Below are 24095 nucleotides of genomic sequence, written 5' to 3'. Positions count from 1 at the left end.
AGAGACGACGTGACGCCCACTCTCCTCCAAGTGTAACAACAAATCATGAGTGTTTTTGTTTTGGAGCGCGTTGACCCTCACATCAGGCCTCCGAATGATGAGTTCTGATTATTATTCACTGAATCTTGAATAATTCACCCGTCAACATGAAGGAGATTCTGATTCTCACAGGAACCCCTCCATAGAAAAACACAGATTCAATTACATTTGACAAACAATGCATTTTGCATAAAGAGCCCTGAAGAGTTGGAAGCAGATGCTTAGCATTAGCAGCGAGTTCCTCCTCTCCTGCAGCCTTCAGCTCTTGATGCATTGCAGCACATCTTGCTGACTAACTCAGGTGAGCGCGCTGGAGGTGGGCAGCCGTCAGCTGCTTCTCCACATGCACCGTGGGTCCTCGCGTATCAAGCCTCGGTTGCCTGGTAACAGCAAAAATGATCATGCTTTTTTTTTTTTCCCTGGCTAGATGATGATAGATTGTTAGTATTTTTGCCAGAAGAATGAATGCATCGTGAGAACACGCTTCCCTTAGTCGTGATGCTCAGTCACGTTTTTTTAATTTGTTAATTTATTCAATCATGTTCATTTCCCTGTGTGTCTCATTTATATATTATAAAGCCTTTTTGCTCTTTGATTTATTTAGTTCTTAAGTGACTGTACATTTGGCACATTTAAAATATTGAAGTCTGTATCATGAATTGTACTTTATTAAGGGCTACAACATGTTTATTGCCATAATACCATAATTATGTGGGAATATTTGCCCATAATGTGTAAAAGACTAAGAAATAAAAGTGCAGCATCCACTATCACAACTTCTTATCATCATTTACTGATGTTTAACATTAAAGTTATTGCCTGAAACAGAAGGAGAGCGTTAATGGCACGAGGTTATACTGCCACTTAGTGGCCACAGGGCGGTACTACGTCTACAGTCAAAAGGCTGCATTTTATGTCTTGCATAATTACAACACATTTTATGTAAGGGAATATTGTGACGCATTCCTTATTTTGACACTGGAAAAAACATAAAATACAAAGATAGTTTGGGACAGATAACGGCTACTGCTTCTGATAATAATGATCATAATATAAATTGAACCTCTGAAATAGAGGTAAAGTAGGTCATATTGCTCTTATAACATCTTGGTTCTAACAACACGGCAAGTCAAGTTAGTATTTGAACCTTTTAAAAACAAGGTGTTTTACAAAAGACACAACATTGTATTGAGTTAAGAAAAGAAACACAATGTGATACATCAACAACATTAAATACAATATAAACAAAAGGATGCATGAATAGTTTAACTTAATAAAAGGTTTTGAGCAATTCAAAGCAATGAGGCAAAAGTAATCTAAAGTGCAAATGAAGGTTATAATCTTCACTTTAATCATATAAACTCTGACCATTCACCTTCTGCAGCTTTAAAAACACCAACAATATTTCGTCTAAGTGTATGTACACATATTTTAAAAATATGTATCTTATTAAAAAATATGTATTTTTTATACATATATACTTACTTAAACTATATAAAAAAAACTAAAAAGAGTAGTCTACACTTCCAGGTGAACTCCCCTTATAATTAAGATGTTTAGTTATCATCTTAAAAAGATATTCAGTGGAAAGCAGGTTCATTGCAGCCACAATAAGCTATTTTGTTTGCCAAATATTAGTTGTTTTTTTTGCACAGATATAACTTTATTTGCATTGTTCTAACAAAGTGATTGCATATTTTGTTAATCCGGTTTCCTTGAACGTGATTTCAATTTTCTTTTTTTCGATATATTGAAAAACACGGATAGAGGAGTCACAAAAAGTTATTTCAATAAAAATTCAGCATTGACCATGTTGTCAAAAAAAGCCTGACTGGTGCTCCGGTTTGATTCCTAATGAAAAGAAACATTGAAATGTGAGTTATGATTAAAACAAAGTAAGAATCGGTCGTGAAGAAAAGCAGCTATTTGATACGAGATAGTAGACGTGGCAGTTATTGATCATGAAACCACAATAATTGTGTGAATCACAGTCATCACTCATTTCCACACATCATTGTTTTGTCGGTATATTTTCTCACATAAGATGCAGCACCATCAAAGAAAGCCTGGAGACACGAGGAGCAGAAGGACGAATAACAGAGATTTTAATAGAGAAAATGTCCAAAACAACACTTTACAGAGCAAGTGAGTCCACAGGTGCACGAGGAAATTCAAAAATAAAACGAAACTTAAACAAAACCAATATCTTGACAGAAACTACACCGTATATATATATATATATATATATATATATATATATATATATTCACAGATGTCTCAGCGTGACAAAGAGTCCAGGTTTGTTCTCATCCTGTTATATTAAGTATCACCTTGGTGATGAGGTGTTCAAGTAAACAAGTTGAATTAAATTACATTTAGGGATGCATTTAGTTATACGCATAGTGTTGGTTACGTCTTCTGATGAACTAAACCTTTGTGCAAAATCTGTCAAACCCATAAAACTCTTAAGAGCGATGGACTTCCTGCTGGCTCTTAAAGGGACAGTGCCCTTCAATATCAACAATACTCCTTTTTCCCTTTACCTGTTGCCTTTAATGCTATTTATCAATTTAAATTGGTTTGGGTTGACCGTGTGCCTTTTCTTCTGATGAATTAACGTGCACTAAATATGTTATTGTTTAAGGTTCCGGTTGTTCGTTTTGTGCCTCTCTTTTCATTATTTAGTGTCCACAAAGTCAATATTTATTCTAATGAATATGTTTTATCTTAAAGAAATACTTCACCCACATAAAGACCTTTAGCTCTTTCATTTACTTAAATCCATCAAGTCTTTTCTCTGTCTTTTGATTCTCCCTTTCACATGAGAGAAACTACATTTTCTTCAATAACTCAAGGTAACATGGAGTTAGAGCCATAATTACAAAGAAAAGTACAAAGAACAGGGTGAAGTACTCCTTTAATTATCTGCAAATGTCAACTTTTGACAGTAAAATCAATGCAAGTTGTGGATTTCTAGAGAAAATTGTATTTTTTAATAATATCTTTTATATTATATAATCATAAAAACGATTATACTATTCTTGGTATTTAAACTTTATTTAAAAAAATAAAATCAGGGTTTTTACACCGATTTAATAAATCTTTCCAAACGCTTCAGTCTGCTTTGAATTCCTTTTTAAATACTTTAAATACTTTTTCCGAAGTACTACCTGCTCACAGGAGCCTCAACATTCATTGTTGTTGCTTCTATTGTTGTTTTTTACTATGTAAAGTGCCTCGAGTGCCTTTTAAAGCGCTATACAAATAACATGTATTATTATTATTAATAACATTCAGGCTGAATGAGTATTATGACCGCCGTCTTCCTCAGTCAGACGAAATCTTTTCTCCATCGTTGACACAATCGTAAATAATCCACCATGAATGTGTAGATGCACTTATTTGATTCGACAACTTAAAATAAATAAATCAAGTTTATTCACAGCGCACATCATCCTGAGGACACCGACATGTTCTAAATATACACAAAGGCAGAATCCCAACATGTTGAGCTCAAAGCTCTGCTAACACTCAGGAAACCTGTAAAGAGTTCTGCGTTACAGCATTAAAGGGACATTTCGTAACAAAACAAGACGTGGCAGAAAAAAAAGTGTGATTATTTCTGCTGAGTTCCTTCGTTCAAAGTGTCAACTCACTCGGACGTTGTCGAGCGTGTGTGTGTGTGTGTGTTGGTGTGCGGTCATCTGTGCAGATGGAGAGTCAGGATTTGCTCGACCAGCTGAAGAGTCGGTTGGCTGATGGGATAGTGAGGCGGCAGCTTCTCCTCAGCGCACGACAGCTTCACGAAGTACCTGGAGGCGAAAAACAACTCGGTAGAGACCACATCCCCACAGACAGGGTTCACACACAGTCTCACCAGTGGATTTCCATGAAAAAGTGAGAAAATGTAGTATTTAAACTAACAATGATAATACAAGCATACAGTAAACCTTAAATGACACAAATGAATGAGAGACAATAGTTTGATTAAAAGAATAAACATTTATATAGATGCCTGTATGTATGCCTGCTTATATTTTGAGTGTCTTTCTTTTAAAAGCATATTCATTATTTCAAACTCAGCTTAAATGAATGAATGAATGAATATATACTTTATTAATCCCCAAGGGGACATTTTGTGTCGCGTAGCAGCCATTTACACAGAAAATAAGATAAGATAAGATATAAAAACAACAGGGATGAAAGATATATGCAATAATAATACTAATAGAATAAAGATAAAAATAACAACAACAATAAAATAGCTGGATGAAAAGAAAGAATAACAGAGTATTAATTTAGGAATTAAATTAAATTAACTTAAACTTAAACAGTAGAAGTGCAAGAGTGCAAGTATGTATGTGCATATTAAGGTGTAAATAAATAAAAAAATAACAACAACAACAACAACAAACAATAGGAGAGAATGAACGTCATCAACATATTAATACAACACATTTCCATGACTTTTCCAGGTTTTCCATGACCGTAAGAACCCTGCCGGTCCTCCAAAACCTCCACTGGCTCCACATGCAGCAACGCATCCAGTTGAAGATCCTCCTCATCACCTACAAAGCCCTTCACAACCCTGAACCCTTCATACCTCTCTGACCTCCTGACCTCAGACGCCAACTTCCTCGCCCCGCCCACTCTTGTTTGTTTTTACAATGCAAAGTACCTTAAGCACCTTTTTAAAGCGCTGTACAGATAAAAGGTATCATTATTAATATTAAAACGGCGGCGGCACAAACCTGAACTCCTCTCTGAAGTGGGAGCGGAGGTGCTGGGCCAGCTGGTTGTTGTACTGCAGGCAGGCCAGCAGGAGGCGACAGCGCTGGAACAGCAGGACGGACTGAAGTGGACTCAGAGAGGAATCCTGCGGGTCCGACAGAACCAGCACCACCTGCTGGACCTGGTACCCGATGAAGGACAACTGCAGAGACGAGGAGAGACGGTCTCTTTTTCACTTTTATTAAAAATGAGTGAGTCTCAACGGGAAGTCCCGATACGAGTCCTTTAATATCGTTTATAGATAAATATGTAATACGGCAGAAGTTTCACAAGATAATTGATTCAAATACTGACAGTTACATTAAATTAAATCATTGATATGACATGAATGAAAGTGGATTATCCTCTGTTTGAGTTGTGGGAACCAAAGAAAGGCCGCTAATATGACACCGGTGTTTCTTCACTGATACCTGGAGAGAGGGAGAGGGAGGGAGAGAAGGAGGGAGAGAAGGAGGGAGAGAGAGAGAGGGAGAGGGAGGGAGAGAGAGAAGGAGGGAGAGAAGGAGGGAGAGAAGGAGGGAGAGAGAGGGAGGGAGTTTACCATGTGAGGATGAGGCTGCAGGACCCCGAGGATCCAGCCAACAGACAGGAAGTTGTCAGCAGGGGAACATCTGCTGGCCTAAAGTTTAAAAAAAGTGTAGAGTCACAGTTTGAGCGGGGACTTCCCCATTTTACACACACTGAATATGCAAATTATTTGATCGTTATAGACATGTTTTTTTTTGTTTTTTTAACCCAAAGGAAAAGCTCAGACTCACGTTGTGGCCTAAAAGCAGCAGCTCAAAGAGCAGAGAGCAGGCAGCGTCCAGGTACTCGGACAGTAAGGCCTGGAGCCGACAGAGGAGGGCAGCGGTGACGTTGATTAAAAACAGATCAATAACAACATCATTGACGCCAGTGGGGAGCCGCTCACCTCGCAGTCAACCGGAGATCTTTGGCTCCGCGTTTGTGGATCTGCGTCACAAATCACGGCGAGCAACATCCTGGAGGCCAGGGCTCCTCTGGAGGAAGAGAGGAAGAGAGGAAGAGAGGGAGAGAGAGAGAGAGAGAGAGAGAGAGAGAGAGGTGTTGAGGAGGAATAAGATCCATCCATCAGTGTTTTAGAGGAGGAAGTATTGAAATAGCGTTTACTTCTTGGCAGCCAGCAGGTTGAGTCTGGCCGGTTCGACCTCCGTCTCTCTGAACATGACGGCGAGCGTCTGGACGGTCAGAGTGCTCAGACTGAAGCGACATATCATTATTATTATAACAATACACCATGTGACCCCAATGACTTGTGCACGTTTACTGTATAAGTTGACATACGAGGCTTAAAGGATGATACATGTTAAATACTAATAATCAGGCAGGTTTAAATTGCTGCTGACCTTTTTATTTTAAAGCATGTTTTGTGCATTTTAACCTGATGAGTGTGTCTTTACTTCCTCATCGTCTGATAGAAGCAATTTCTTAAAGCGTAATATGTTCACGAGTATTGAAGAAGAAGCATTTCCCTTTTCCAGAAACACGTTTGATGAAGGTAACAAAATGCAAAAAAACTACAAATCACTATTACAGCAAAGAAAGCTGTAATTTCCCTGATTGGATTAAGGGTCAAAGATCACACACACACACACACACACACACACGCACGCACGCACGCACACACACTCTCTGAAGCTTACAGTAGTTGATCTGCTGTGTAGCCTCCACTGAGGCTCTGCAGAGATTCCTCCAGAGTCTGAACCAGGAAGACGAGCAGCTCACTGGACTGAAGCACAACAGAGAAACTTATGAACTTATTAACTGACCAAAGTGAGGCTTGAGGGCCCACAGAGGGCCACAGTGTGACTCTCTACGGGCCCCTGACCGAGCGCCGGTGATGGAGCCGTTTGTGTGCCCCTTCTGATAAACATGACTGAGAATATAAACAAATGCAGGTCATGATTTTGATATATTTCAAATAAATTCAACTTGTTTTATATCATTTAGAAAAGTATCCGACTGTTGTTTGTGTGTGAAATGAAGTTTGACTTAAAAAATATGCGATCGGGACATAATTCATGCTTTTCTAGTCGTCGATCTGTGATATTGTCTCATTTTAACAATCAATCCGTGTTTGAATGTTCAGTGAAAATGAGTGTTAAGCGAAGGTCATCACGGTGCGTTCACATGTAATCTGTAAAACGTAGTGTTGGTGAGAAGCTTGAATGAATCCAAGTGTTTTTAAGGAGAAGTTTTCACATTAATATAAAATAGATATTCGAGATGAATTACGAGCTAACACTAAAATGTACAACGTAAAACTACTCATGACAAGATTTGTTTTCATCGACAAAAATGAATTGTGTTTTTATGAAGACTATAAATTACTAAAACAAATATTGTTTACTGACTTCAGAGCGGATTAAAATAAATAATTATGATGTAATTATGATGTTGAGGAAAGGAATGACAGACTCACCCTCCAGAAGAGGCGGCGCAGGGCGACGCTGCGCTGAGCGGCGGTTCTGAGCTCCTGCAGCAGCAGGTAGAGGCTCTCCACGCTGATGCCCTCCTGCAGGAGCTCACAGCTCAGCTGGCCGAACAGGTGAGCGGTCCGCTCCCAGCTACACACACACACACACACACACACACACACACACACACACACACAGACACACACACACAGCAGCTCATGAATAATGCTTCTGCTTCTGTTACAGTCCTGTGCTGCTGTTGCAACAGAGCTCTGTTACCTGATGGCAGGAAGTCGTTTTCCAGGACAGGAGTCGGGCGAAGGGCTGCACTTCCTTCTGTGGAGCGGGTCCAACGACAGAGTGGACCTCTGAACACACACACACACACACACACACACACACACACACACACACACACAATTGTCTTAACACCCTATGTGAAAAAAAAGTTGTTTTCACGCTCCAATCAATCCAGATTCTGTTCTATTTCTTAACTCAAATGTTTTAAAAAACTCATTTTCTCCTCCATGGCATCACTCACGATAATGAAGCTGCTCCACGAGCTCTGCAGGTGGAGGTAAAGTCTGGACGTGTGCGACACGGCGTACAGGTGCAGCTCGGCCTCCCTCTCCTCCCCGCTGCCGGTCGAGTCCCGTTTCAGCAGGCGAGACAGAACGGACCCGATTCCCCTCGGGACCTGGACCGACACACCAATGGGATTGTTTCATCTTCTGAGCCATTTGGCATCCACAAGTGTTTAAAAAACAATCTAGGGGGGAGACTGAGCGATTGTTATATAAAACTGAAATATCATAGCTTGTTTTATGAAAAAAAAAGCCCAAAATTGCTGTATTTGGATGTATTGAACACCATAAGTAATATACAAGTGAAATATATGGTTTGGTAGATGAAAAAATGTAAATGTCACAGGTGTGTGCAAATGTGCCCCAATGCAAATTTTGGAGACCTCGCCTGAATGTTCTCTGTTCTAAACCCTCTCTAACTTTGTTCTGCTTCACTTGAGAATGTTCACATATTGAGCTATGATTTGGGTTAGTGAATGTTCACATATTGAGCTATGGTTTGGGTTATAGAATGTTCACATATTGAGCTATGGTTTGGGTTATAGAATGTTCACATATTGAGCTATGATTTGGGTTAGAGAATGTTCACATATTGAGCTATGATTTGGGTTAGAGAATGTTCACATATTGAGCTATGATTTGGGTTAGTGAATGTTCACATATTGAGCTATGGTTTGGGTTATAGAATGTTCACATATTGAGCTATGATTTGGGTTAGAGAATGTTCACATATTGAGCTATGATTTGGGTTAGAGAATGTTCACATATTGAGCTATGATTTGGGTTATAGAATGTTCACATATTGAGCTATGATTTGGGTTATAGAATGTTCACATATTGAGCTATGATGTGTGTTAGAGTTGGACCTTACAGCTGCATCATTTCAAAGAAATAATCATCCTGAAAGGGATTTTTTTTTTCTAGGCGGACCTGAAACCTTTTCATTTTTTTCTGTGTCATCTTCATTTACTCTTAACCAGTAACTTATAGACTGGTATTTACACATGTGTACCTTTTATTATAACACCAACATTATTCAAATAGCCCTAGTGGTTACACCTTTTTTAGTTTGGGTATGACATTTTCGAGGAAAGGGCCTAACAATAGAATGGTTTTCGAAGCCAAACGCAGACACGGTGCGTACCTGGCCGGTTTCGGGGGAGGTCGGCGACAGAGGGAAGGTGGGGGAGCCGGCCGGGGTGGGCGCTGTGGAGGGGGGCCGGGTGCTGGGGGCCCGCGGGAGGCCCAGAGTCTCCGGGTCCGGACAGGAGGCGGAGCGCGTGGGGGAGGACGTGCGGAGCTCGCTGGGGCTCCTGAGGAACAGGGAAGAGATGGAGGAGGTCAACTGCTGTCACGGCGGCCATGACGGGGCTGCAACCAACGAGCATGGAAGAATGTTACAATGTTGATTCTGCTGATTGTGCTACACACGTCTGGTTTTGTGCACTTTCCTGCCACAGATACCAGAAAATACTCACATTTAAAAAGATGGAATCAGAGTATCTTTGACTTTTTTTTAAACTACTCGAGACAATTCATCCATTTTAAACTCAGTTGGCAGTTAATTTAATTGGCGTCATGGGATTCTTCTCCCCAAAGATCCATCATCATCTCTTAAAGTGTGTGTGTGTGTGTGTGTGTTTAATGACCTCCCACGGGTGAACTACACACAAACAGAAAGACAGAGAAGCATGAGACAGCGTTTACACTTTCAAGAGTTTACATCACACACACACACACACACACACACACACGCGCTTAATACTAAGAGCGATGCGGCGCTTGTTGTAACCAGACAACAAGTACTTCCTGTCATCACTTCCTCAGTGACGCGTAAACACGACACAGAGGGATTCAAGACGCGACCAAAACAAAACCGGAACGAATCAATAGGAAAGAGTGTTTGATAAAAATTCCTTAATTTTCACATCATAATTAATTGAAAAGCTGACACAATCCACAAAAACACTTCCAAAAACTGCACAGCTTATTCATTTTGATTCAGATATACTGTACATGAAGTGTAATCTTCCACTTCCTTATTTTATTTTATCTTATGCACCAAATACACCAGAGCAAATTCATTGTAAGGGAAAACCCACAATAGATTCTGAATTAATTTAATAAATAAATTAAAAACCTTCGTTAATGTGAAGGTGTTCTGTTTCCTTTGTCACATGAGGTCGTACATATTTATAAATATACATATTTATACCTCTGGTCGGATGAAACAATCGTTTTCAAGACGAGGGCCGTAAGAACTTGTGATGCTTATTTTTGGGCTGTTTCATAACAATAATGAAATTTGCAAATGAACCGAAGGCTGCAGCCCCCAACAGAAAGGTTGTGTCTCTCGCTCGTGTACCTTAAAAGATGATTTCTGTAAACAATAAATCCATGTAACGGTAAATAAGTCACGAGCTACCGGAGACTGAAGAGGATCATTACGGAGCCCGGCTTTCCCTTCACGCATTATTTAGTTGTTCCCCAACCGAAACCCAAGAGATTGAACCTTTTGTGCTTTTGTCTCTCACTCACACACACTCACACACACACACACACACACACACACACACACACACACACACACACACACACACACACACACACACACACACACACACACACACACACACACACACACACACTCACAGGACAAGTTATGATTTAGTCATTAGACTTGTGCTGCTTTTCGGACCTACTTCAAAGAGTGTTCGACACTCGGAATTAAAAAGTAAAAGCTCTCAGGTTCCATTCATGGCTATCGTCTGACGAACCGGAGAGGGTGTGTGTGTGTGTGTGTGTTATGTGTGTGCGTGTGTGTGTCTGTGTGTGTGTGTGTGATGCTCACCTGTGTGCAGTAAGTCCTGTCGGGGAAATAAAAGACACCGGGGAGTTAGAGTTACACTCAAAAGGTACATGAGTCGTGTTACAGATTTTCTTTTCGTCTTTTGCCGTTTTTTTATCGGCACTTTAATATTCAAACAAAAAAAGGACTATTCTACCTCAAATGACCGGATAATGGAAGAAATTAAAGACAATTTTTAACGGCTTTCAAGTAATAACTTGAAAAACACGTACATGTGTCGCCCCCTGATGGACATTAGAGAGAATGCATGTACTTCTATACAACATTTAAAAACAGAGCTTTACCTTCTACGGTGTGTGTTATTGTTGGGCAGTGGCTGGTCCTGCGAGAGGGCGGGGCTGCGTAAGGAAGTCCGACCCCCTTGTCTCTCCTCAGCCAATCACAGCCCCTCACAGCAGGCTTGTCCGTCAGGTAGGTGATGCGAATGTGCTGGCAGAGTTCCCGGTTCTTCCCATGAAGGAAATCTGGGAGGTCGTTGACCTGAAGAGAAGATACGGAGACAAAAGATCTGTGTTCAATTGTTTAGTCAAATGTACAACATATACAATAACCTCAAAGTCTTTTTTTTGTGTTTTAGATTTTACCTCATTTTTTGCTATGAACTTACACAAAATAGAGTTATTTTAAGAAATAACTGTGTTAAATAGATGTCAATTCTTTTTTTAAATATATTAATTTATTTCCTCTTTAATTTATTTTGATATTTATTAATTTAGCATAATTCAAACAATAAACTTAGAACATGTACAAACATAACATAATATCACAGTGCAGGAAGATGAGTATGTATTTATCATTATGTATTTAGTTATTTAGATGTTTTATTTTTTATTTCTTTATACATTTCCTTTTACTTATTTGTATATGTATGTTTTACTACATCCATTTATTTTAATGCAAGTATATTTTATAGACAGAAAATATAAAACAAAAATATGTATTTATTTCTACATTTACTTACAGTATGTTTAATATTTTGCTTTATAATTTCTGTATCATTTATTAATGACAATAAGGGGAAGGCTGTCACACAACTACACCTGATGTTTTCATAGTAATGTTCAAATTCCGAAGAAATTAATAGATATTTAAATTACTTCAATATATTGTCGTCATATTCATAATAAAGGTAGAAATTAGCCTGATTTTGACCACCGGAGGTGTTGGAAGAAGCACTTTAGACCTGCGGACGTCTCCATGAGTTCAACACAGTTCAGCACCGGCTGAAACAGTTTAATTCAGAGAGGATTAACTCTGTGAGGAGGAATCTAAATCTTTAACCTTTGACCTCTGACATACATGACATAACATAACAAGGAGGCAATAAGCGGCGTGTTCTGCCACAAACACACTCTTCTCTTTCAGATACTGCATGTTATGTGTTATATTACAAAGCATTAAGCTTGAATCTATTTCCAGTCCCTGGTAGTCGAGACCGGGTCATTCAGTATAATCTCAGGATGATGGCTTCCTGATTAGTGTCTTTATCGGACAGGAACATTTTTTATTTGAGCCAAGCGTTGCATAGATATAGAAGACTGATTCCTTGTTCTTCATCTGCTTTTTTTTATATAATTAATTAATTTAAAAACGAGAGCAAAACTACGTATAATTCTGACAAATTTGTAACGTCACACCTGAACAAGCTGTCACGTACTTAGACGTCCTGTCACTTTAGGTGTTCAACACTTATTGAAGTTATTGGAAAGGAAGGTCAGAGCATTATGGCCACAAAAATAAAGAAAAGATACTATATAAGAAAAAAGAAATACAGATATATACAGATTTTGTCGAAATGTCTTGCATGTGTTACAGAAAGATTTTAGCAATTCATCATTTCAAACTAAATTTTTAATTTGATCATGTTTTAGTCCTTTGACAAACTTAGGAAGTACATTGTTTTACTTTTTATTGACTAAATAATTAATACAGAAATACAGAAAAATATCAACACAGTCAATGGTTGACATTTAATAGTCCAAATATACATTGTTCAATCCAGATTAATGGCCAGTGTTCAGGCAGCTTTAAGTGAACATATAAAAAGTTTAACACGATTCCATGAACTCACCAACTCGACATCACGCACGCGCCTGAAGCTGAAGGCTTCGGTGAGCGTGCGCGGCGGGTATTCAGTCAGGTACACGCGCTCGTCGCTCAGCACCACGTGCATGTACACCTTATTAACGGTCTCCGATATGACCACGCACGGCTCGTGTGCGCGGATCCGCTCGTACACCGCCCGCTCCGTGTTCCGCTTCAAGAAGGAGTCCAGCTTGATGTTTCGGCGGGAAAGGAGGGCACCGCAGCCGGTCCGAGCCATGACGGTACCGGGCCGGCGGAGCCGTTAGTGACAACTTTGTGAAGTTAATACAGAGAAAGTACCGAGCGATGTTCTTCCCGGGCCCGTGAACGCGCACTGAGCAAGTAAACCGCCGCTGTCTCGCGCTGTCAGCGAGACAGCGATCTGATTGGTCCGCGCGGTGAGGAGGAATGCCGCTGATTGGCTATAGAAGACATGGGGTTTGGAATGCCTTTGGAACGCAGCGTCAGTTGCTCAGTGTGTGACGTCACATTATTCTACTGTACATAGAACCCAATTAAGGCTTACCAATTAAGCGGCTTCACGTGTGTTCAGTGTTACTAACTCACAGAGCACTGTACTCAAAATGATTTGTTCAAAGTTTACCGGCCATATTTTACGTATAAATGAAACACAGGGTTCTTACGGTCATGGAAAACCTGGAAACGTCATGGAATTTTAAAATAGTTGTATTTCCAGGCCTGGAAAAGTCCTTGAAAGAAATTAAATCCCAAAGGTTTTGGAAAAGTTATAAAAATGTGTTATATTCATGTGTTCATGACGTTCATTTACGTCGAGTTTGAAATAATGAATATGCTTTTAAAAGAAAGACGCTCAAAATATAAGCAGGCATACATACAGGCATCTATATAAATGATGTTGATAAATGTTTGTAACTATTGTCTCTCATTCATGTGTGTCAATTAAGGTATACTGTATGCTTTGGAATTCTCATTGTTAGTTTAAATACTACATTTTCTCACTTTTTTTGCCCACTGTTATTTGAATAATCTATTTTTTGTCATCTAAAGGAATTCTATACATTATTCTACTGTACATACCATTAAAAACTAAATTCATCAGCATTCAAGTTATAGCCATGACCCCAAATCCCATATAGATACGTGTGGGTTATGTTTTTGCACCGTTTACATCACCACTTCCTCCTAGCTCTAACAACAACATCAGACTCTTTTCTTTTTTAACTCACTTTTTATTGAGTTTTCCACAACATAACAACATGCATTTTCAGACAGTTACTTTCTTTGTCCATTTTTCAACTGCATGTAGTCCTGGTACACATGATATTCAGGTACAGTGTACAATACACAGAAAGAACAACAAACATCAAATGGTGCTCAAAAAGAGGGGAAATAAGGATTATAATAATTCATAGATTACATACATAAATAATTAAATTAAATAAAACAATTAAAATGTAATTAAATAACTAAAAACAAGGGATGAAGAACTAATAATTGTTCACTCCTGAGTGTAGTATCAAAGGTGCTATAAATGCTTTTCACAGAGGATTGTGTATAATGTGTGCGTATAGAGAGAGTTAACAGTTCAAGCAGAGAGCCGAGCAACATATTGATGATGCAGGTTGCGTCAGATATAATAATACATCATCAGCATAAAGCTATATTTTATTCTATTCTTTATGTATTATAGTTCCTTTTATTTTGTTATCATATCGGATGAGCTGGGCCAAGGGGTTCGAAACTCATTGCGAACAGCAGGGATGATAAAGGGCAGCCTTGTCTGCAGCCACGTTCCAATGTGAATCTTTGTGATCTATATTTTTGGAAAGGCCTGCAATTTAATGTGAATTTATCATAGACTAAGGCCTGGATTAATACTTTTCCATAGGTACAAGTCTAAGGAAGATACAAGATAGAGAAACCTGTATGAATAGGCAATAAACAGGCACACATGTAGCTGTGTATCATCAGGGGCTAGAGGCCTATAAATAATATTTATAATAAAATAAACATTAGGGAGACGGAGAAATAAGAAACGCAGATAACATGTAAAAAGCATTTTTTTAAATCATATAATCTTGCAAAAAAAAAATGAAATAAACGTAGGCATCAGTGTATCTATTTATGGCTACTTATAATGGCTTTATTATCAATGCCTCACTGTACTGCAGAACAAACAACATGCCATGCGCTCATCACTTGCTGTCACAAGGCAGCAATGTTACCTTCAAATGTAGTCCAAAAACCTTGCAATTCAGGAGTTACAAACAAAAATGAACACTTTTTGGATGACCAAACAATGTGAAATTTAGCTGGCGGAAAGCATTGAGAGTGTGTCACACATTTAGATGAAAAGTGCTGTACACAATGTTTGGTTAAACTAGTTGCAAATGAGTAAAAGGCTAAAGCGATGCCAAAAAAAAGGCATACAAATGAGTAAACGCACTTATTTCCGAGCAGACGAGGAGTCCATGAAGGCAGCATCAGTTTGCCTAGTTACAAATTCGAGAAACGCGTGACCTCACCAGTCACGTGCTTCAAAGCTCGCCCCGCAATTGGCTGCTTCACACCGGGCTAGTTGTTTTTGCTGTGAACCAGGAAGCTCTGGGCGTGTAGCACAACGTTCACAGAGAAATACATTGCTTTTTCATATACTGGATATTTTTTTAAAGAACGTACAACTATATACCGTTCAACATATCCCTTCCTCGGCAAAGAAAAGAAGACGTCCGTAAGTATTTACCGGCGGCTACTTTCTTTGTCTAATTTAGCAGCAAGTCAGAGTGAGAGAAGTGAACTTGTCGAGACAAGTATTGAAATGAGAAACGTGTGTCAGTCTAATGTAGTTAGGTGAATGAGAAGAGTCAAGTTGAGCCCTGACTTACGGTGTGTGTATTCAGTCCCACATTGAGTGACAGGAGTAGACTTGTACCTTGTCATGGCCTCTGTGAACAGCTGATAAGCCCTTGTAGTTTCACTTTTTGGATCTTCCGGGTTCGTGTTTTTGTGAGTATATGAAATATAAGTGTTTGCTGGATCTGTACCTGGGATTCTGCATCTACAGATGGGTCTCCATCCAAAAGTTTAGACGCCCAAAGTTAGGGAAATGAATACCACAGCATACAATGGTGTTGTAGATGTGTTGCAACACTTTTAGGGAAATCTCTTTCCTGCCATAGCATGACAGTAAAGTGTGGTGCGTAAAGCAATGATTCCTTTTGTGGATGAACTGAATGGGAGACATTCCTGCAGCCATGCTCCAAGAAGAGAAGTGTATTCCTGCACAGGGCTTTTGAAATGAAAGGTTGTAACATGGCTGTAGTGTTTAGGGTGTCCACATACTTTTTGCTCTGTAGTATGTCATATGTAGCCTGTGATCCCCTCACTGATGTGCAGAGCAACAGGATCCTGCATGGTCGGCGTGTTGTGCAGAGATGGCGTTGGAGGAAGGGGCGAGGAGCTGTCTGCTGCGCTTTCGCCACAGACTGGAGCAGGACATCAAGCCCTCCTACCTGATGGACCACATGGTCAGTGACGGGGTGCTGACCGGGGACGAGGAGGAGAGGATCAGGACCCAGGTGAGCCTCTGCTTAAGGTGGAAAGGTGGAGGAGAAATTATTCATAGGTTGTATGTTGCTGCTTTTTGTCCCTGTTTCCTTCCAAAACTGACTTTAATATATTTGTTGGGGATTTTTTTGCCCACTGTTATTTGAATAATCTATTCTATACTTTCATTGTATCACACGGTGGGTTTCAGATATTTCTATACATTGTTCTACTGTACATACCATTAAAAACTGAATTGCCTTTAAAAACTAGCTCTCTCTTAAATATATAACAAGGTTCTTACGGTCATGGAAAACCTGGAAAAAAAAATTAAAACGGTTATTTCCAGGCCTGGAAAAGTCCTTGAAAAAAATAAAATCACAAAAGTTTTGTAAAAGTCATGTAAATGTGTTATATTCATGTGTTCATGTCGTTCATTTACGCTGAGTTTGAAATAATGAATATGCTTTTAAAAGAAAGACACTCAAAATATAAGCAGGCATACATACAGGCATCTATATAAATGTTTATTCTTTGAATCAAACTATTGTTTCTCATTCATTTGTGTCATTTAAGGTTTACTGTATGCTTTGGAATTCTCATTGTTAGTTTAAATACTAAATTTTCTCACTTTTTCATGTTTACACCCAGATTTCACAAAATGTTTGGTCATGGAAAAGCCATGGCAATACATTGGTCAAAATGTGTATGAACCCTGATATAAAATAGTCCCTCTCCCTCTCCCTCTCCCTCCCTCCAGCCCACCAGGAAGGATCAGGCTGTGGCCCTGCTGGAGCTGCTGCTCAGAAAGGACAACCGTGCCTACATCTCCTTCTACAATGCAATGATCAAGGAGGCTTACAATGATTTGGCCAATCTGCTTCATCATGACCTGCCCCGCGTGTTACCTGAGGCACATTTGCATTCCTCTGATTGTTGCACGCCTTATGGTGGGTGTCAATTCTTCATCTTCATTGTCATTTTGTGCACATGGAAGGTTGAAGACCTTTTTATTGCAATCATGCTTTTGACTTAATAGCTGGTGTCGATGCCTTTTCCTGTTTGTCTCAGCAGTCCAGGCAGTGCTCAGTGAAGGCGGCGTACCGCAGAGGCCCGTGGTGTTTGTCAGCAGACCAGAGCTCGTGAACCGCGTCAGGGAGAAACTCTACCGGCTGCAGAAGGAGCCCGGCTGGGTCACCGTCTTCGGCATGGCCGGCTCGGGCAAATCCATCCTGGCTGCCGAGGCTGCCAGACACCATAGACTCATCGAAGGTGAATCATCTTTAACTGACTGCCTACTACTTAACACTAGCAATCATCGGCATGCCTTACTTTGAAACTATGGAATCAAAATGATTTTTCTTTCTCAATAATTGTACAAAATGTCAGACATCTTTGTTTGCTTGATGGTCAGTTCTCTGTAGCTTCTCACCTCTCACCTGTCTTGCGTGTCTGTTTGCTCCCTCTCCTCTTCCTCCATCTGCAGAGTGCTTTCCCGGCGGAATCCACTGGCTGTCCATCGGCCAGCTGGACAAACCGGACTTGCTGGTGAAGATCCAGTCCTTGTGTTTCCGTCTGGAGCAGAGCCTCGATTCCCAGTCCCTCCACCGGACCCCCAACACTCTGGACGAGGCCAAGGAGCGCCTGCGCTTCCTCATGCTGCGCAGATATCCAAGGTCGCTATATGTTCACATCGACATGGTTCAGATGCATATTATTGCTGTTCGAAAATTCGACTGCAACGCAGGGGCTTCTTGATTTGAAGCATGAAATGATGACGCAGCAATAATTTACGCAAATAATGCAAAACAAAAAGCAATGTTTTCAATATGGAGAACAGGGAACAGCAACAACTTGATACCACCCTTTTATTATATTTTAGACAGTTATTTCACAAGCATATACAATCATTTGCCGTGTTTTCTGCACAGTTTGTTGAAAAAACAATATGAATGAAGAATAAAGATGAAGATAAATAGCCAGCAATAAACCACATGCTTGGTACCATTTTAAAAAAAAAAAAAAAAAAAAAAAAAAAATGATGAAATGTGTTCAAATTAAAAACGGATGAGAAAAGAATAAAAACATGAGGATGGCTTTATTCCGACAGAGCTTGTTAATCTGCCATCATACCTGCCGCTTCAGGTATTGTGCTAAACACTGTTTCATAGTTTCCGTGTCTCTGATCACTCGTCTGCTTCTGTTTGGGCTGCAGAGCTCTGCTGATTCTAGATGACATCTGGGACATTTCAGTGCTAAAGGCATTTGATCTCCAGTGTCGGATACTTTTGACCACCAGGAACAGAAGCCTCACTGACTCAGTTAGTGGTACGTGACCTTTTCCCTCTGGACACCATACACATGCACATTTTAATTAATTAAACACTGGGAAACGACTCCTGTGCCTCCAAAAATGTGCTTTACCTTTTATTTTGTAGGCGCCAAACACCAGGTGGAAGTGGAGAGTGGTCTGGATGAAAAGAAGGGACTGGAGATCCTCGCTCTGTACACTGATAACAAACTCCACGGCCTCCCCGAGGAGGCTCGCAGCATAGTCAGAGAATGCAAAGGTCTGTGAACTGAAACATTCTTTACAGATATTTTGACATATATAATTTGCTTAATGCATCTATAATATTGTATTGTTTCTCATAGGATTGTAAAAGGATTCTGCATTTGCTAATATCAGAGAAAATGACCCTAAATGACCCTTTGACAGCATCATAAAGTATTACTATGCAGGTTCCCATTGTGTGTTTCATGGTGCTCTGCCTCTAACATGCGCACACACACACACACACACACACACACACACACACACACACACACACACACACACACACACACACACGTACATCTCTGATTCTCCGTGCGATTGTCTCAGGTTCCCCCCTGGTGATGTCCCTGATCGGCGCTCTACTCCGAGAGAAACCCAACCGTTGGAGCTACTACCTCCGCCAGTTGCAGCAGAAGCAGTTCAAGCGCATCAGGAAGTCGTCGTCTTACGACTACGACGCCCTCGACCAAGCCATGGCGGCGAGCATTGAGGTCCTCCCTGACGACCACCGAGAGCTCTACAAGGACCTGACTGTGCTGGAGAAGGACAGCAAAGTCCCTGCCAAGGTGTGGCTGCACAGCTGGAGCAATAGTCACGCTCTTCATTTCCCAAACTGGGGATTTGTATTAACTACATTGTTGTTTACTGTCTGCGCAGGTATAACCAGCCTTACCCATGTGTCTCTTTTGGTTTTTAACCTTTTTCACAGATATGAAAGGACCCCAATGTGTTCCAGTATTTTGACTTTATTATTTGGATGCTTTTTTACATGAAATGAAAACAAGGAATTGATTTCCTCTTTCCAGGTGCTGTCTGTTCTGTGGGACCTGGAGCCGGAGGAGGTGGAGGACATTCTCGAGGAGTTTGTCAACAAGTCTCTGCTCTTTGTGGACAGTCACAATAAACCCTACCTGTACTACCTCCATGACCTCCAGCTGGACTTCCTGGTGGAGCAGAATCGCACCCAGCTCGAGGCGAGTTTGGATGCAACCCCACGAGAGCTCAAACTGTTGAATAATAATCTTTTTTTGTTTCGTTTTACTGGGCAGACATGAACATTACTGTTTGTGTTTCAGAGCCTGCACAATAAGGTGGTGCATCAGTACCAGCAGCACTACAGAGACGGGCCCCCAACCTCAGGAGATGAGGAATGTCTCTACTGGATCAGATTTCTGACCCACCACATGGCCAAAGCCAACCTCATCCAGGTAACACACACACACATACACATGTATACACATGTCCATCAATTACATGAATAACTAGTGGTACTTGTTCTTAAAAATAAGTTGTTGGACGCCTGTATAGGGCTTTACCTGATGTGCTGCAAATCAGTGGAACACAGCTAATTTAACTGATCTGTCATCCTTTATGTATCGTGTGATGTTTGCTGATATTGGTATCTACATTACTTATGTTTTCTTTTCTTTCTTGCTCGCCAGGAGCTCTACTCACTCATGTTTTCTCTGGACTGGATCAGCACCAAGGCCCAGCTGATGGGTCCGGCTTACCTCATCAATGACTATATGGAGTACGGACCCGTCCTGGACAAAGAGGTCAGCAGGCGACAGGACTTTATGTGTGAAACAAAGCATGTGTGGTTTACTCTGTGTGTTCTCTTTCACTGTCACGAGGAGAATTTACATGGCAGCAGGTGAGGGTGACACCCATTCTCTTTCATGTAAATAGGAACTGTACCCAGATGTGAGTCTCCCTTCAGGGAAAATGGAGGTTTAGAGATCCGACTGTCTTTCTCGTCCTTGTCCTCTCCGTGAAACGTTGTGTGTCAAGTCATGAGTGTCCCTCTGTTATCTTCCCACAAGTTCGGTATCTCTTTTTTTTGTTGCCCTTTCATGTTTTAGAATCAGAATCAGAATCAGAAATTGTTTATTTGCCAGGAATGTTTACACAAACGAGGATTTTTTCTTGGCGGAAGGTGCATGAACATTAGACATGAGACGTTAGACGAGTCAAACAACAATCAACGACAACAACAGTGCAATGGGTATTACATTAAGTATAAGATAAAGTGCTCAGACAAACAGATAACATTAATGTAAGTGTATGTTAAAGTGAGCCGTTCCTTTTTTTGAGGCTCTGACTCTTTTTTTTTTTTCAATAAATGTATGTTGCCCGTACAAGTTCCAGGTACAGTCAACTACAGTTAGAACTGAAAAGTTGCATTCATGGATGAAAGTGATGATTTCTGAAAGACCGTGTCACAAAACCGGACTGGACCCTAGAATAGGGATTTTTATCATTTAAAAAAAAAAGCGTTAAAATCAATAGGTAAGGCAAGTTTATTTGTATAGCACATTTCAACAACACATGAAACCATTAAAAGCATCAAAACATAATGCAGAAGAAAACAAGATTTAAAAACAATTAAGAACATTCATTAAAAACAGTCAAGAAGCAAAAGTTGCAGTGCAGTTTAAGAAATAAAATGCAGTAGTGAGATGCAGAAATAGATTAATATCCTTGAATCTGGTTCTATAATAGATTATTTACAGCCTGCCTTGGGAAGAATAGCTGTGTCCCGACGAGCCTCCTGTTATCGTAACATGCAGCGGACTTATCTATTGTCGTCCCCCTAGAACTGTGAGGTGCGGAGTCAATTCCAGGAGTTTCTGTCTCTGAACGGCCACCAGCTGGAGCAGCGGCCTTTCCCCGACGTGGTGCAGCTGGCTCTGTCTCAGCCGCACACATCCGAGGTCTACCGACAGGCTCTGCTGCAGGCGCGGGACCGGGCCCGGGCCGGGAAACTCTACTTTGAGTGGCTGTACGCAAGCAAGCTCTTATTTTACTGTGGTGCAATGATCATGTGAATATGAATAGGCCTTATTGTGCATTTATGGATGTATTCAAAGTAGACGTCTGTCTGTCTGTGTAGATTTCTGCAGCTGCATTGAGGAAAAAAAAGCTAATTAGATTCAGTCTGTTTCATTGCCTTGTAAATTGGCACAAAAAAAAAACACATTTTCACAGAAACGTGCACAGAGAGCATAGAGAGGGTTAGATGCATTAAATTGGTCTTCTACTCTAGAAAACAGATCAATAACCTGTATACAAGCTTTTTATTCAGCCTTATTATAAAGTTATAGAAATACAATTCAAGGATGATGCTCATGGGCTGTGTGTGATGATATTTGTGCTTGTGTTTAGGAATAAGAGCAGCGTGGAGAGCCTGTCCCGTCTGGTGATCCACCCGCACCAGGGCTCCATCTACGCCGCCTGCTTCTCCCAAGACGGAGCCAAGGTCGCCTCCAGCGGAGCCAGCAAGACTCTCAAGGTATCGAAATACGGAGAGCGATCCACTTTTATCGCTCGGCGACGTTATGATCCTTTTAACTCGAAGATGCACGTCGTTGTGTTACTGCTTTCCCTCGCAGGTGTTTAAAAGCACCTCAGGTGAGAAGCTCGCAGAGATCCAGGCGCATGACGACGAGGTGCTCTGCTGTGCCTTCTCCCCCGACGACCGTCTCCTGGCAACCTGCTCCAGCGACAGGAAAGTCAAGGTCAGCAGATAAGCGGTCCGCTCGAAACCACCGTGACCAAAAAGTCCAGCGTCTCTCCGGCGGAGAAAGTCTTGAAGCTGCGCGTCTCTTTCCGCAGGTGTGGAACGTGGAGAGAGCCATGCTGCTGCGGGTCTTTGAGGAGGAGCACGAGGAGCAGGTCAACCACTGTCAGTTCACCAACACGACGCAGCGCCTCCTGCTGGCCACCTGCTCCAACGACAACTTCCTGAACGTCAAGGTAAGAGAAGAGAAGATGAGATAATCCTCTATTAGTCCAAATTGCAGGATTACAGCAGCAAGAGACACATAGTAAAGTAAAATAAAAAACAAGTAATATAAATATAAGAAAACAGTAAAAGAATCCACAATAGCAGTATTATGTATACAGACATAATAAAAAGTACTTTAAAAAGTATTTATATTGCACCAGTTGAAGCTATTTGTTTTTCCCAACTTGAAAGCTACTTAAATATCACTTTTTTATTTGTCTTTCCCTTCCCTTCCTTGAATGCTATGTCTCCGTCCTTCTAAGTATGTGCTATTACCATAAACTGCAGTACTGAAAGAGTACGGTGGCCCTGAGAGCTCAATGCAATGCAACTGCAAAACCCAAAACCCATTTGTCAACACATATACATATTTCTTTGTATATATATTTTGTTGTTGCGTTCTCCTTATTTGCAGCCCATTTCTGTGTTTGCTTTCACTCTCAGGGCCGTCGTAAAATTCACTTCATACAAAGAATAGAGAGAAAAGGAAGTTACTGCACAAACAAAACTGTTGCGTCTCTTCCTCTTCCTCCTTTTCCTCACGTCTCACGTCTCTTTCCACAGCTGTGGAACCTCAACAAGCCGTCCTCCCAGAACACCATGTTTGGCCACTTCATGCCGGTCAACCACTGCTGTTTCTCCCCCGATGACACCTACGTGTCCACGTCCTCCAACGACGGCACCGTGAAGGTGACCGCCGCGAAACTGCTTCTACAGCTGTCCTACTTCCCTCGGTATTCGGGCAACTAACCGCGTGTCTGTGCGTCTGCAGCTGTTCCAGGTGTCGTCCGCCAATGAGTGGAAGACGATCAGCGTGAGAGACGCGTTCGCAGAGAGCGACGAGGAGGTCCTCGTCAAGTGCAGCACCTGGACCGCCGACGGCAAACGCATCATATGTGCGGCCAGGAACGCCGCTCTGGTGAGCTTTTACTTTGAAAGGGTGTATTCCTATTTGAATGGAGTGGAGCTGCAGGCTTCGGTTTTTACCGGAAAGAGAGGCTGTTTATCACTTTGAAGAGTGTGTGTGTCCTGGTTTTAAATGTGTGGCTCAATGCGTTTAACAAATACTACGTTGATTTATTGTAGATCTCGTTTTTATTTTGGTGTGCCTGAAATTATCAGAGTTATATTGCCGTTGATAAATTGCAGTACAGAAATGCTAAAGGTATATTTGAGGTCGTTTAGAAACAAGGTTGCCATTACACAGTTTGTCCACCAGTGGGCACTGATAATACACTTCTTTTGTGTTGTATTTGTTAAAGACAATAAGAACCGATTGCTTTTAAACTCTCAAATATTGATATTGGCCTCAAAAAGCTAGTATTGGTCGGGTTCTTATGTAAACGGGATGAATTATAGCCTTGAAAAGTGTAGTTGTTGGTTGTTTGTGCTTCTTTTGTTTATTTTTCCTTCTGTG

At 40.9% G+C, this 24095-nt stretch overlaps 2 protein-coding genes across 2 annotated transcripts in view; one reads left to right on the top strand and one right to left on the bottom strand.

Moving 5' to 3' along the window:
• Positions 1-3589: 3589 nt before the first annotated feature.
• On the bottom strand, positions 3590-13044 carry cUnh12orf56 (chromosome Un C12orf56 homolog; the record flags this gene model as incomplete). The annotated part of the gene is made up of 14 exons (XM_079236127.1): positions 3590-3851; positions 4791-4972; positions 5372-5449; positions 5589-5657; positions 5744-5831; positions 5962-6051; positions 6495-6580; positions 7274-7418; positions 7548-7636; positions 7810-7965; positions 8997-9165; positions 10704-10719; positions 11006-11201; positions 12793-13044. 14 exons carry the CDS (start codon positions 13042-13044, stop codon positions 3740-3742), a joined length of 1728 nt encoding a protein of 575 aa, XP_079092253.1. The 3' UTR covers positions 3590-3739.
• Positions 13045-16222: 3178 nt separating this feature from the next.
• apaf1 (apoptotic peptidase activating factor 1) overlaps positions 16223-24095 on the top strand; it is a gene marked incomplete at its 5' end in the record, with an annotated part of 36885 nt that continues 29012 nt past the window's right edge. The window contains 16 exons of the mRNA XM_079235745.1: positions 16223-16366; positions 17095-17284; positions 17409-17606; positions 17821-18010; positions 18550-18662; positions 18773-18904; positions 19219-19457; positions 19698-19865; positions 19968-20099; positions 20334-20447; positions 21489-21673; positions 22057-22183; positions 22284-22409; positions 22507-22647; positions 23243-23368; positions 23451-23597. Of these exons, the coding sequence (XP_079091871.1) occupies positions 16223-16366; positions 17095-17284; positions 17409-17606; positions 17821-18010; positions 18550-18662; positions 18773-18904; positions 19219-19457; positions 19698-19865; positions 19968-20099; positions 20334-20447; positions 21489-21673; positions 22057-22183; positions 22284-22409; positions 22507-22647; positions 23243-23368; positions 23451-23597 (2472 nt within the window). The remainder of the gene's footprint in view (positions 16367-17094; positions 17285-17408; positions 17607-17820; positions 18011-18549; positions 18663-18772; positions 18905-19218; positions 19458-19697; positions 19866-19967; positions 20100-20333; positions 20448-21488; positions 21674-22056; positions 22184-22283; positions 22410-22506; positions 22648-23242; positions 23369-23450; positions 23598-24095) is intronic.

Source organism: Taurulus bubalis (genome assembly GCF_910589615.1).
Source record: "Taurulus bubalis genome assembly, chromosome: 20".
NCBI lineage: Eukaryota > Metazoa > Chordata > Actinopteri > Perciformes > Cottidae > Taurulus > Taurulus bubalis.
The sequence above is the reverse complement of the archived record's forward strand: the minus strand, read 5'-3'. Positions and strand labels throughout refer to the sequence as shown.